The 15,136-nt window shown below is 48.4% G+C and overlaps 1 protein-coding gene across 3 annotated transcripts in view; it reads right to left on the reverse strand.

The window, feature by feature from the left end:
* The window catches only part of LOC149975343 (progesterone-induced-blocking factor 1-like), a 65,812-nt gene that overhangs the window by 9,453 nt on the left and 41,223 nt on the right, over positions 1-15,136 (reverse strand). For all 3 annotated transcript variants that reach the window (XR_016488223.1, XM_090206913.1, XM_090206914.1), the window contains 3 exons: positions 14,191-14,293; positions 9,117-9,247; positions 6,903-6,987 (listed from right to left, as the gene is read on the reverse strand). Coding sequence is in view for 2 of the 3 variants with exons in the window: in XM_090206913.1 (XP_090063039.1) it covers positions 6,903-6,987; positions 9,117-9,247; positions 14,191-14,293 (319 nt within the window). In the remaining variant the exon portion in view is untranslated. The remainder of the gene's footprint in view (positions 1-6,902; positions 6,988-9,116; positions 9,248-14,190; positions 14,294-15,136) is intronic.

Here is a 15,136-nt window from a genome sequence, read left to right on the forward strand (position 1 = left end):
TAGGTAGGTAGGTCCAATGATTAGCGTTGTTTCACATATTCGGTGGCTTGATTCAGCTGGTAATAAAGCTTGCTAATTTAGTTAGCTAGCGAGGTAACGTCTAGAAACAACCAGGATCATTTCAACTCACCCCCTTTCGTGGTTCGAGGAAATCATTTTCAGAGAACAGTCCTCTTTTTGATCGTCTGGCACGCTAACGTTAGCTAGGGTACACCATTCACAACAGCAAGTCGTAGTTGATTGTAGATAGTCAGCTAACTACTACTATCGTTGCTAGCGTGGGGTTAGTTGGCAGTACACCCCCTTGATGTGTCACCGGTTTGTGTCAAGAACTGCTCAGTCAGCGTATAGAGGGGGGGTCAACATTAGAGAGGTGTTGTTATACTCAGTGTATAGTAGGATGTACAGGGGGGTCAACATTAGAGAGGTGTTGTTATACTCAGTGTATAGTAGGATGTACAGGGGGGGTCAACATTAGAGAGGTGTTGTTATACTCAGTGTATAGTAGGATGTACAGGGGGGGGGTCAACATTAGAGAGGTGTTGTTATACTCAGTGTATAGTAGGATGTACGGGGGGGTCAACATTAGAGAGGTGTTGTTATACTCAGTGTATAGTAGGATGTACAGGGGGGGTCAACATTAGAGAGGTGTTGTTATACTCAGTGTTTAGTAGGATGTACAGGGGGGGGTCAACATTAGAGAGGTGTTGTTATACTCAGTGTATAGTAGGATGTACAGGGGGGGGGGGCAACATTAGAGAGGTGTTGTTATACTCAGTGTATAGTAGGATGTACAGGGGGGGGTTAACATTAGAGAGGTGTTGTTATACTCAGTGTATAGTAGGATGTACAGGGGGGTCAACATTAGAGAGGTGTTGTTATACTCAGTGTATAGTAGGATGTACAGGGGGGTCAACATTAGAGAGGTGTTGTTATACTCAGTGTATAGTAGGATGTACAGGGGGGGGGCAACATTAGAGAGGTGTTGTTATACTCAGTGTATAGTAGGATGTACAGGGGGGGGTCAACATTAGAGAGGTGTTGTTATACTCAGTGTATAGTAGGATGTACAGGGGGGGGTCAACATTAGAGAGGTGTTGTTATACTCAGTGTTTAGTAGGATGTACAGGGGGGGGTCAACATTAGAGAGGTGTTGTTATACTCAGTGTATAGTAGGATGTACAGGGGGGGGGGCAACATTAGAGAGGTGTTGTTATACTCAGTGTATAGTAGGATGTACAGGGGGGGGTTAACATTAGAGAGGTGTTGTTATACTCAGTGTATAGTAGGATGTACAGGGGGGTCAACATTAGAGAGGTGTTGTTATACTCAGTGTATAGTAGGATGTACAGGGGGGTCAACATTAGAGAGGTGTTGTTATACTCAGTGTATAGTAGGATGTACAGGGGGGGGTCAACATTAGAGAGGTGTTGTTATACTCAGTGTATAGTAGGATGTACAGGGGGGGTCAACATTAGAGAGGTGTTGTTATACTCAGTGTATAGTAGGATGTACAGGGGGGGGGGCAACATTAGAGAGGTGTTGTTATACTCAGTGTATAGTAGGATGTACAGGGGGGGTCAACATTAGAGAGGTGTTGTTATACTCAGTGTATAGTAGGATGTACAGGGGGGTCAACATTAGAGAGGTGTTGTTATACTCAGTGTATAGTAGGATGTACAGGGGGGTCAACATTAGAGAGGTGTTGTTATACTCAGTGTATAGTAGGATGTACAGGGGGGGGTCAACATTAGAGAGGTGTTGTTATACTCAGTGTATAGTAGGATGTACAGGGGGGGTCAACATTAGAGAGGTGTTGTTATTCTCAGTGTATAGTAGGATGTACAGGGGGTCAACATTAGAGAGGTGTTGTTATACTCAGTGTATAGTAGGATGTACAGGGGGGGGGGGGGTCAACATTAGAGAGGTGTTGTTATACTCAGTGTATAGTAGGATGTACAGGGGGTCAACATTAGAGAGGTGTTGTTATACTCAGTGTATAGTAGGATGTACAGGGGGTCAACATTAGAGAGGTGTTGTTATACTCAGTGTATAGTAGGATGTACAGGGGGGGGGGGGGGTCAACATTAGAGAGGTGTTGTTATACTCAGTGTATAGTAGGATGTACAGGGGGGGGGTCAACATTAGAGAGGTGTTGTTATACTCAGTGTATAGTAGGATGTACAGGGGGGGGGGGTCAACATTAGAGAGGTGTTGTTATACTCAGTGTATAGTAGGATGTACAGGGGGGTGTCAACATTAGAGAGGTGTTGTTATACTCAGTGTATAGTAGGATGTACAGGGGGGTCAACATTAGAGAGGTGTTGTTATACTCAGTGTATAGTAGGATGTACAGGGGGGGGGGGGGGGTCAACATTAGAGAGGTGTTGTTATACTCAGTGTATAGTAGGATGTACAGGGGGGGGGGGTCAACATTAGAGAGGTGTTGTTATACTCAGTGTATAGTAGGATGTACAGGGGGTCAACATTAGAGAGGTGTTGTTATACTCAGTGTATAGTAGGATGTACGGGGGGGGTCAACATTAGAGAGGTGTTGTTATACTCAGTGTATAGTAGGATGTACATGGGGGGGGGGGGTCAACATTAGAGAGGTGTTGTTATACTCAGTGTATAGTAGGATGTACAGGGGGGGGTCAACATTAGAGAGGTGTTGTTATACTCAGTGTATAGTAGGATGTACAGGGGGGGGTCAACATTAGAGAGGTGTTGTTATACTCAGTGTATAGTAGGATGTACATGGGGGGGGGGGGTCAACATTAGAGAGGTGTTGTTATACTCAGTGTATAGTAGGATGTACAGGGGGGGGGGGTCAACATTAGAGAGGTGTTGTTATACTCAGTGTATAGTAGGATGTACAGGGGGGGTTAACATTAGAGAGGTGTTGTTATACTCAGTGTATAGTAGGATGTACAGGGGGTCAACATTAGAGAGGTGTTGTTATACTCAGTGTATAGTAGGATGTACAGGGGGGGGGGGTCAACATTAGAGAGGTGTTGTTATACTCAGTGTATAGTAGGATGTACAGGGGGGGGTCAACATTAGAGAGGTGTTGTTATACTCAGTGTATAGTAGGATGTACAGGGGGGGGTCAACATTAGAGAGGTGTTGTTATACTCAGTGTATAGTAGGATGTACAGGGGGGGGTCAACATTAGAGAGGTGTTGTTATACTCAGTGTATAGTAGGATGTACAGGGGGGGGGTCAACATTAGAGAGGTGTTGTTATACTCAGTGTATAGTAGGATGTACAGGGGGTCAACATTAGAGAGGTGTTGTTATACTCAGTGTATAGTAGGATGTACAGGGGGGGGGTCAACATTAGAGAGGTGTTGTTATACTCAGTGTATAGTAGGATGTACAGGGGGGTCAACATTAGAGAGAGCCTCTCTCTCTCTGTACTGTACAGTGTGATTCTACAAACAAGCCTCTCTCTCTCTGTACTGTACAGTGTGATTCTACAAACAAGCCTCTCTCTCTCTGTACTGTACAGTGCCAACAGACTGAACCGACTGAACAGGCCTCAGGCCAACAGACTGAACCACCTGAACAGGCCTCAGGCCAACAGACTGAACCGACTGAACAGGCCTCAGGCCAACCGACTGAACCGGCCTCAGGCCTCAGGCCAACAGACTGAACCGACTGAACAGGCCTCAGGCCAACAGACTGAACCACCTGAACAGGCCTCAGGCCAACAGACTGAACCGACTGAACAGGCCTCAGGCCAACCGACTGAACCGGCCTCAGGCCAACAGACTGAACCAACTGAACAGGCCTCAGGCCAACAGACTGAACCACCTGAACAGGCCTCAGGCCAACAGACTGAACAGGCCTCAGGCCAACCGACTGAACCGGCCTCAGGCCAACAGACTGAACCGACTGAACAGGCCTCAGGCCAACAGACTGAACCGACTGAACAGGCCTCAGGCCAACCGACTGAACCGACTGAACAGGCCTCAGGCCAACAGACTGAACCGACTGAACAGGCCTCAGGCCAACCGACTGAACCGACTGAACAGGCCTCAGGCCAACAGACTGAACCGACTGAACAGGCCAACAGACTGAACCGACTGAACAGGCCTCAAGCCAACAGACTGAACCGACTGAACAGGCCTAAGGCCAACAGACTGAACCGACTGAACAGGCCTCAGGCCAACCGACTGAACCGACTGAACAGGCCTCAGGCCAACAGACTGAACCGACTGAACAGGCCTCAGGCCAACCGACTGAACCGACTGAACAGGCCTCAGGCCAACAGACTGAACCGACTGAACAGGCCAACAGACTGAACCGACTGAACAGGCCTCAAGCCAACAGACTGAACCGACTGAACAGGCCTAAGGCCAACAGACTGAACCGACTGAACAGGCCAACAGACTGAACCGACTGAACAGGCCTCAAGCCAACAGACTGAACCGACTGAACAGGCCTAAGGCCAACAGACTGAACCGACTGAACAGGCCTCAGGCCAACAGACTGAACCGACTGAACAGGCCTCAGGCCAACCGACTGAACCGACTGAACAGGCCTCAGGCCAACAGACTGAACCGACTGAACAGGCCTCAGGCCAACAGACTGAACCAACAGACTGAGGCTTGTTGGGCTGTGGGGTATATACTGTACTACACCACTACAGTGTAGAGGCTTGTTGGGCTGTGGGGTATCTACTGTACTACACCACTACAGTGTAGAGGCTTGTTGGGCTGTGGGGTATATACTGTACTACACCACTACAGTGTAGAGACTTGTTGGGCTGTGGGGTATATACTGTACTACACCACTACAGTGTAGAGGCTTGTTGAGCTGTGGGGTATACACTGTACTACACCACTACAGTGTAGAGGCTTGTTGAAACAGGGATCAGTGCAGACAGGAAGTGACCAAGACACGAAAGATAAAAAGGGTGACAGTGAAAGAAGAGACAGAGAGAGAGAGAGAGGGAGGCACACCTAGAGACTGGCAAAACCACTCTCTCTCCCTCACTCCGCTTCTCTCTCCCTGACTCCGCCTCACTGTCCCTCTCTCCCTCCGCCTCTCCCTCCCTCCCTAGGCCTCTCTCTCTCCCTCCGCCTATCCCTCCCTCCCTCGGCCTATCTCTCTCACTACGCCTCTCCCTCCCTCCCTCGGCCTCTCTCTCTCCCTCCGCCTCTCCCTCCCTCCCTCGGCCTCTCTCTCTCCCTCCGCCTCTCCCTCCCTCCCTCGGCCTATCTCTCTCACTACGCCTCTCCCTCCCTCCCTCAGCCTCTCTCTCTCACTACGCCTCTCCCTCCCTCCCTCAGCCTCTCTCTCTCACTACGCCTCTCCCTCCCTCCCTCCGTCTCTCCCTCGGCCTCTCTCGCTCACTACGCCTCTCCCTCCCTCCCTCGGCCTCTCTCTCTCCCTCGGCCTCTCTCTCCCTCCTTCCGCCTCTCTCCCTCTCAGTCTCTCCCTCCCTCAGTCTCTCCCTCCCTCAGTCTCTCTCTCCCTCCCCCTCTCTCTCCAACCGTCTCTCTCCTTCCGTCTCTCTCCCTCCCTCTCTCTCCCTCCCTCAGTCTCTCCCTCCCTAAGTCTCTCCCTCTCTCCCTCCCTCCCTCAGTCTCTCCCTCCTTCAGTCTCTCCCTCCTGCAGACATGCAGTCTGGGCTCAGCCATATAAAAACACACCTGTCATAAAAGACTCACACCTACATGACATCATCTACTTTCATTAGGATATATATGATGCAATATCACACATCCTGTGGCTTTATTCAATGGGAGAGTGGACTCTGAGCATATCTCTCCGTGGCTGAGGAGAGAGTGGACTCTGGGCATATCTCTCTCCATGGCTGAGGAGAGAGTGGACTCTGGGCATCTCTCTCTCCATGGCTGAGGAGAGAGTGGACTCTGGGCATATCTCTCTCCATGGCTGAGGAGAGAGTGGACTCTGGGCATATCTCTCCGTGGCTGAGGAGAGAGTGGACTCTGGGCATCTCTCTCCGTGGCTGAGGAGAGAGTGGACTCTGGGCATATCTCTCCGTGGCTGAGGAGAGAGTGGACTCTGGGCATATCTCTCCGTGGCTGAGGAGAGAGTGGACTCTGGGCATATCTCTCTCCATGGCTGAGGAGAGAGTGGACTCTGGGCATCTCTCTCTCCATGGCTGAGGAGAGAGTGGACTCTGGGCATATCTCTCCGTGGCTGAGGAGAGAGTGGACTCTGGGCATATCTCTCTCCGTGGCTGAGGAGAGAGTGGACTCTGGGCATATCTCTCTCCATGGCTGAGGAGAGAGTGGACTCTGGGCATATCTCTCCGTGGCTGAGGAGAGAGTGGACTCTGGGCATATCTCTCTCCATGGCTGAGGAGAGAGTGGACTCTGGGCATATCTCTCTCCATGGCTGAGGAGAGAGTGGACTCTGGGCATATCTCTCTCCATGGCTGAGGAGAGAGTGGACTCTGGGCATATCTCTCTCCATGGCTGAGGAGAGAGTGGACTCTGGGCATATCTCTCTCCATGGCTGAGGAGAGAGTGGACTCTGGGCATATCTCTCCGTGGCTGAGGAGAGAGTGGACTCTGGGCATCTCTCTCCGTGGCTGAGGAGAGAGTGGACTCTGGGCATCTCTCTCCGTGGCTGAGGAGAGAGTGGACTCTGGGCATCTCTCTCCATGGCTGAGGAGAGGGTGGACTCTGGGCATCTCTCTCCGTGGCTGAGGAGAGAGTGGACTCTGGGCATATCTCTCTCCATGGCTGAGGAGAGAGTGGACTCTGGGCATCTCTCTCCGTGGCTGAGGAGAGAGTGGACTCTGGGCATATCTCTCTCCATGGCTGAGGAGAGAGTGGACTCTGGGCATATCTCTCTCCGTGGCTGAGGAGAGTGTGTCTGTGTGTGTGTGTGTGTGTGTGTGTGGGTGCGTGCGTGCGTGCGTACCTCTCGGTGGTTGAGCAGTCGCTCCAGGTCGGAGGCCATATTGTTCTTCACCTGTTGGAGAGACGTCTTCTCTTTCCTCAGAGATCTGAACAGACAAACCCAAAACAGAGACTTTCTCTAGTGCTGACTAAATGGGACAGAATAACGACTAAATGGGACAGAATAACGACTCCCTCCATTTCCTCAGAGATCTGGACAGACAAACCCAAAACAGAGACTTTCTTTAGTGCTGACTAAATGGGACAGAATAACGACTCCCTCCATTTCCTCAGGGATCTGAACGGACAAACCCAAAACAGAGACTTTCTCTAGCGCTGACTAAATGGGACAGAATAACGACTCCCTCCATTTCCTCAGGGATCTGGACGGACAAACCCAAAACAGAGAGTTTCTCTAGTGCTGACTAAATGGGACAGAATAACTCCCTCCATTTCCTCAGGGATCTGAACGGACAAACCCAAAACAGAGACTTTCTCTAGCGCTGACTAAATGGGACAGAATAACGACTCCCTCCATTTCCTCAGAGATCTGGACAGACAAACCCAAAACAGAGACTTTCTTTAGCGCTGACTAAATGGGACAGAATAACGACGCCCTCCATTTCCTCAGAGATCTGAACGGACAAACCCAAAACAGAGACTTTCTCTAGCGCTGACTAAATGGGACAGAATAACGACTCCCTCCATTTCCTCAGGGATCTGAACGGACAAACCCAAAACAGAGACTTTCTCTAGTGCTGACTAAATGGGACAGAATAACGACGCCCTCCATTTCCTCAGAGATCTGAACGGACAAACCCAAAACAGAGACTTTCTCTAGCGCTGACTAAATGGGACAGAATAACGACGCCCTCCATTTCCTCAGGGATCTGAACGGACAAACCCAAAACAGAGACTTTCTCTAGCGCTGACTAAATGGGACAGAATAACGACTCCCTCCATTTCCTCAGGGATCTGAACGGACAAACCCAAAACAGAGACTTTCTCTAGCGCTGACTAAATGGGACAGAATAACGACTCCCTCCATTTCCTCAGAGATCTGAACGGACAAACCCAAAACAGAGACTTTCTCTAGCGCTGACTAAATGGGACAGAATAACGACTCCCTCCATTTCCTCAGAGATCTGAACGGACAAACCCAAAACAGAGACTTTCTCTAGCGCTGACTAAATGGGACAGAATAACGACTCCCTCCATTTCCTCAGAGATCAGGTGCTGCTGGAACGGCACTGTTACAACACAGAACACCAATCACATCCAAACCTGCACCGAGTGGCGTGACCTTACGGAAACCGGACAATAGACGTGTGTAATAAATCCATCTCTCTCAAAACAATGACTCAATACATTAACAACCAGGAGCTTGTAAGAGAAATGTTACCCTATATAAGGGCACTACTTTAGACCAGAGCCCTATATAGTACACTACTTTAGACCAGAGCCCTATATAGTGCACTACTTTAGGCCAGAGCCCTATATAGTGCACTACTTTAGACCAGAGCCCTATATAGTGCACTACTTTAGACCAGAGCCCTATATAGTGCACTACTTTAGGCCAGAGCCCTATATAGTGCACTACTTTAGGCCAGAGCCCTATATAGTGCACTACTTTAGACCAGAGCCCTATATAGTGCACTACTTTAGACCAGAGCCCTATATAGTGCAATACTTTAAACCAGAGGCCTATATAGTGCACTACTTTAGACCAGAGCCCTATATAGGGCACTACTTTAAACCAGAGCCCTATATAGTGCACTACTTTAAACCAGAGGCCTATATAGTGCACTACTTTAAACCAGAGGCCTATATAGTGCACTACTTTAGACCAGAGCCCTATATAGGGCACTACATTTGGCCAGGGCCCCTAGGGCTGAGAAGGACAGGACCTGGGACAAGCGAAAGACAGGGGGAGACTGAAAGGAGGAGACTGGAGGAGGAGACTGGAAGGGGAGACTAGAGGAGGAGACTGGAGGAGGAGACTGGAAGGGGAGACTGGAGGAGGAGACTGGAGGAGGAGACTGGAAGGGGAGACTGGAGGAGGAGACTGGAAGGGGAGACTGGAGGAGGAGACTGGAGGAGGAGACTGGAAGGGGAGACTGGAGGAGGAGACTGGAGGAGGAGACTGGAAGGGGAGACTGAAGGAGGAGACTGGAGGGGAGACTGAAAGGAGGAGACTGGAGGGGAGACTGAAAGGAGGAGACAGTGGTGTGTGTACCTGGTGTCCTCCTCCAGCTGTGTGATGCGTTCTCTGAGGGACAGTATCTGTGTGTCTCTCTGTCTCACCGTGTCGATCAGGTAACTGTAGGGCTGCTGGGCCTGCTGTAGGAGACGGTTAGCTGCTTCCAGCTAGGACACACACACACACACACTTGTTGAACCCGTTTGTTGATTCACGCTACAGTCACTGACTTGGCCTTTGATTGGGAGGGCCCTCTAAAAAACACAATATGTTTCATGTTGGCAACCCTTCCAACATGATGTCGAACACTGTGACAGGAAGGAAGGTGTGGTGAGGACAGTGTGGGTGAGACCTCACGAGTTAGTTAGGAGTCTATTACACTGTGGGTTAGGAGTCTATACTACTACTATACTGTGGGTTAGGAGTCTATTACACTGTGGGTTAGGAGTCTATTACACTGTGGGTTAGGAGTCTATACTACTACTATACTGGGTTAGGAGTCTATAATACTACTACACTGGGTTAGGAGTCTATACTACTACTACACTGTGGGTTAGGAGTCTATTACACTGTGGGTTAGGAGTCTATACTACTACTACACAGGGTTAGGAGTCTATACTACTACTACACTGGGTTAGGAGTCTATACTACTACTATACTGTGGGTTAGGAGTCTATACTACTACTACACGGGGTTAGGAGTCTATACTACTACTACACTGGGTTAGGAGTCTATACTACTACTACACTGGGTTAGGAGTCTATACTACTACTACACTGGGTTAGGAGTCTATACTACTACTACACTGGGTTAGGAGTCTATACTACTACTACACTGGGTTAGGAGTCTATACTACTACTACACTGGGTTAGGAGTCTATACTACTACTACACTGGGTTAGGAGTCTATACTACTACACTGTGTGGGTTAGGAGTCTATACTACTACTACACTGGGTTAGGAGTCTATACTACTACTACACTGGGTTAGGAGTCTATACTACTACTACACTGGGTTAGGAGTCTATACTACTACTACACTGGGTTAGGAGTCTATACTACTACTACACTGGGTTAGGAGTCTATACTACTACTACACTGGGTTAGGAGTCTATACTACTACTACACTGGGTTAGGAGTCTATACTACTACTACACTGGGTTAGGAGTCTATACTACTACTACACTGGGTTAGGAGTCTATACTACTACACTGTGTGGGTTAGGAGTCTATACTACTACTACACTGGGTTAGGAGTCTATACTACTACTACACTGGGTTAGGAGTCTATACTACTACTACACTGGGTTAGGAGTCTATACTACTACTACACTGTGGGTTAGGAGTCTATACTACTACTACACTGTGGGTTAGGAGTCTATACTACTACTACACTGTGGGTTAGGAGTCTATTACACTGTGGGTTAGGAGTCTATACTACTACTACACTGTGGGTTAGGAGTCTATTACACTGTGGGTTAGGAGTCTATACTACTACTACACTGTGGGTAGGAGTCTATACTACTACTACACTGGGTTAGGAGTCTATACTACTACTACACTGGGTTAGGAGTCTATACTACTACTACACTGGGTTAGGAGTCTATTACACTGTGGGTTAGGAGTCTATACTACTACTACACTGGGTTAGGAGTCTATACTACTACTACACTGGGTTAGGAGTCTATACTACTACTACACTGTGGGTTAGGAGTCTATACTACTACTACACTGTGGGTTAGGAGTCTATACTACTACTACACTGGGTTAGGAGTCTATACTACTACTACACTGGGTTAGGAGTCTATACTACTACACTGTGTGGGTTAGGAGTCTATACTACTACTACACTGGGTTAGGAGTCTATACTACTACTACACTGGGTTAGGAGTCTATACTACTACTACACTGTGGGTTAGGAGTCTATACTACTACTACACTGTGGGTTAGGAGTCTATACTACTACTACACTGGGTTAGGAGTCTATACTACTACTACACTGGGTTAGGAGTCTATACTACTACTACACTGTGGGTTAGGAGTCTATACTACTACTACACTGGGTTAGGAGTCTATACTACTACTACACTGGGTTAGGAGTCTATACTACTACTACACTGGGTTAGGAGTCTATACTACTACTACACTGGGTTAGGAGTCTATACTACTACTACAACACTGGGTTAGGAGTCTATACTACTACTACACTGGGTTAGGAGTCTATTACACTGTGGGTTAGGAGTCTATACTACTACTACACTGGGTTAGGAGTCTATATTACTACTACACTGGGTTAGGAGTCTATACTACTACTACACTGGGTTAGGAGTCTATACTACTACTACACTGGGTTAGGAGTCTATACTACTACTACACTGTGGGTTAGGAGTCTATACTACTACTACACTGGGTTAGGAGTCTATACTACTACTACACTGGGTTAGGAGTCTATACTACTACTACACTGTGGGTTAGGAGTCTATACTACTACTATACTGGGTTAGGAGTCTATACTACTACTATACTGTGGGTCTGTCCTGTGTGTTACCTCCTCAGATATCTGTCCTGTGTGTTACCTCCTCAGAGATCTGTCCTGTGTGTTACCTCCTCAGAGATCTGTCCTGTGTGTGTTACCTCCTCAGAGATCTGTCCTGTGTGATACCTCCTCAGAGATCTGTCCTGTGTGTTACCTCCTCAGAGATCTGTCCTGTGTGTGTTACCTCCTCAGAGATCTGTCCTGTGTGTTACCTCCTCAGAGATCTGTCCCGTGTGTTACCTCCTCAGAGATCTGTCCCGTGTGTTACCTCCTCAGAGATCTGTCCTGTGTGTTACCTCCTCAGAGATCTGTCCTGTGTGTTAACTCCTCAGAGATCTGTCCTGTGTGTGTTACCTCCTCAGAGATCTGTCCTGTGTGTTACCTCCTCAGAGATCTGTCCTGTGTGTTACCTCCTCAGAGATCTGTCCCGTGTGTTACCTCCTCAGAGATCTGTCCTGTGTGTTACCTCCTCAGAGATCTGTCCTGTGTGTTACCTCCTCAGAGATCTGTCCTGTGTGTGTTACCTCCTCAGAGATCTGTCCTGTGTGTTACCTCCTCAGAGATCTGTCCCGTGTGTTACCTCCTCAGAGATCTGTCCCGTGTGTTACCTCCTCAGAGATCTGTCCTGTGTGTTACCTCCTCAGAGATCTGTCCTGTGTGTTAACTCCTCAGAGATCTGTCCTGTGTGTGTTACCTCCTCAGAGATCTGTCCTGTGTGTTACCTCCTCAGAGATCTGTCCTGTGTGTTACCTCCTCAGAGATCTGTCCCGTGTGTTACCTCCTCAGAGATCTGTCCTGTGTGTTACCTCCTCAGAGATCTGTCCTGTGTGATACCTCCTCAGAGATCTGTCCTGTGTGATGTGATACCTCCTCAGAGATCTGTCCTGTGTGTTACCTCCTCAGAGATCTGTCCTGTGTGTTATCTCCTCAGAGATCTGTCCTGTGTGATACCTCCTCAGAGATCTGTCCTGTGTGATGTGTTACCTCCTCAGAGATCTGTCCTGTGTGTGTTACCTCCTCAGAGATCTGTCCTGTGTGTTACCTCCTCAGAGATCTGTCCTGTGTGATACCTCCTCAGAGATCTGCCCTGTGTGTGATACCTCCTCAGAGATCTGTCCTGTGTGTTACCTCCTCAGAGATCTGTCCTGTGTGTGTTACCTCCTCAAAGATCTGTCCTGTGTGTTACCTCCTCAGAGATCTGTCCTGTGTGATGTGTTACCTCCTCAGAGATCTGTCCTGTGTGATGTGTTACCTCCTCAGAGATCTGTCCTGTGTGTGTTACCTCCTCAGAGATCTGTCCTGTGTGTTACCTCCTCAGAGATCTGTCCTGTGTGTTACCTCCTCAGAGATCTGTCCTGTGTGTGTTACCTCCTCAGAGATCTGTCCTGTGTGTTACCTCCTCAGAGATCTGTCCTGTGTGATGTGTTACCTCCTCAGAGATCTGTCCTGTGTGTTACCTCCTCAGAGATCTGTCCTGTGTGTTATCTCCTCAGAGATCTGTCCTGTGTGATACCTCCTCAGAGATCTGTCCTGTGTGATGTGTTACCTCCTCAGAGATCTGTCCCGTGTGTTACCTCCTCAGAGATCTGTCCTGTGTGTTACCTCCTCAGAGATCTGTCCTGTGTGTTACCTCCTCAGAGATCTGTCCTGTGTGTTACCTCCTCAGAGATCTGTCCTGTGTGTGTTACCTCCTCAGAGATCTGTCCTGTGTGTTACCTCCTCAGAGATCTGTCCTGTGTGATGTGTTGCCTCCTCAGAGATCTGTCCTGTGTGTTACCTCCTCAGAGATCTGTCCTGTGTGATACCTCCTCAGAGATCTGTCCTGTGTGATGTGTTACCTCCTCAGAGATCTGTCCTGTGTGTTACCTCCTCAGAGATCTGTCCTGTGTGTTACCTCCTCGGAGATCTGTCCTGTGTGATACCTCCTCAGAGATCTGTCCTGTGTGATGTGTTACCTCCTCAGAGATCTGTCCCGTGTGTTACCTCCTCAGAGATCTGTCCTGTGTGTTACCTCCTCAGAGATCTGTCCTGTGTGTTACCTCAGAGATCTGTCCTGTGTGTTACCTCCTCAGATATCTGTCCTGTGTGATGTGATACCTCCTCAGAGATCTGTCCTGTGTGTTACCTCCTCAGAGATCTGTCCTGTGTGTGTTACCTCCTCAGAGATCTGTCCTGTGTGATGTGTTACCTCCTCAGAGATCTGTCCTGTGTGATGTGTTACCTCCTCAGAGATCTGTCCTGTGTGTGTTACCTCCTCAGAGATCTGTCCTGTGTGTTACCTCCTCAGAGATCTGTCCTGTGTGATACCTCCTCAGAGATCTGTCCTGTGTGTGTTACCTCCTCAGAGATCTGTCCTGTGTGTTACCTCCTCAGAGATCTGTCCTGTGTGTGATCCCTCCTCAGAGATCTGTCCTGTGTGTTACCTCCTCAGAGATCTGTCCTGTGTGTGTTACCTCCTCAGAGATCTGTCCTGTGTGTTACCTCCTCAGAGATCTGTCCTGTGTGATGTGTTGCCTCCTCAGAGATCTGTCCTGTGTGATGTGTTACCTCCTCAGAGATCTGTCCTGTGTGTGTTACCTCCTCAGAGATCTGTCCTGTGTGTGCGTTGCGTCTCTCCAGATCTCTCCTCAGCAGTGTGTTCTGTTTCTCCAGCTGCAACAGTCTACGGGCCAGATGGACACTGCAACACACATTAAATAAACTTTAACAGAAAACCAACCCATAATCATTCATCCCAAATTGCACCCTATTCCCTATATAGTGCACTACTTTAGATCAGGGCCCTATAGAACCCTATTCCCTATATAGTACACTACTTTAGACCAGGACCCTATAGAACCCTATATAGTGCACTACTTTAGACCAGGACCCTATAGAACCCTATATAGTGCACTACTTTAGACCAGGACCCTATAGAACCCTATATAGTGCACTACTTTAGACCAGGACCCTATAGAACCCTATATAGTACACTACTTTAGACCAGGACCCTATAGAACCCTATATAGTACACTACTTTAGACCAGGACCCTATAGAACCCTATATAGTGCACTACTTTAGACCAGGACCCTATAGAACCCTATATAGTGCACTACTTTAGACCAGGACCCTATAGAACCCTATATAGTGCACTACTTTAGACCAGGGCCCTATAGAACCCTATTCCCTATATAGTACACTACTTTAGACCAGGACCCTATAGAACCCTATTCCCTATATATAGTACACTACTTTAGACCAGGGCCCTATAGAACCCTATATAGTGCACTACTTTAGACCAGGGCCCTATAGAACCCTATATAGTGCACTACTTTAGACCAGGACCCTATAGAACCCTATTCCCTATATATAGTACACTACTTTAGACCAGGGCCCTATAGAACCCTATATAGTGCACTACTTTAGACCAGGGCCCTATAGAACCCTATATAGTGCACTACTTTAGACCAGGACCCTATAGAATCCTATATAGTGCACTACTTTAGACCAGGGACCTATAGAACCCTATTCCCTATATAGTGC

Source organism: Oncorhynchus mykiss, chromosome 18 (assembly GCF_057628025.1).
Source record: "Oncorhynchus mykiss isolate SJ-2025 chromosome 18, ASM5762802v1, whole genome shotgun sequence".
NCBI lineage: Eukaryota > Metazoa > Chordata > Actinopteri > Salmoniformes > Salmonidae > Oncorhynchus > Oncorhynchus mykiss.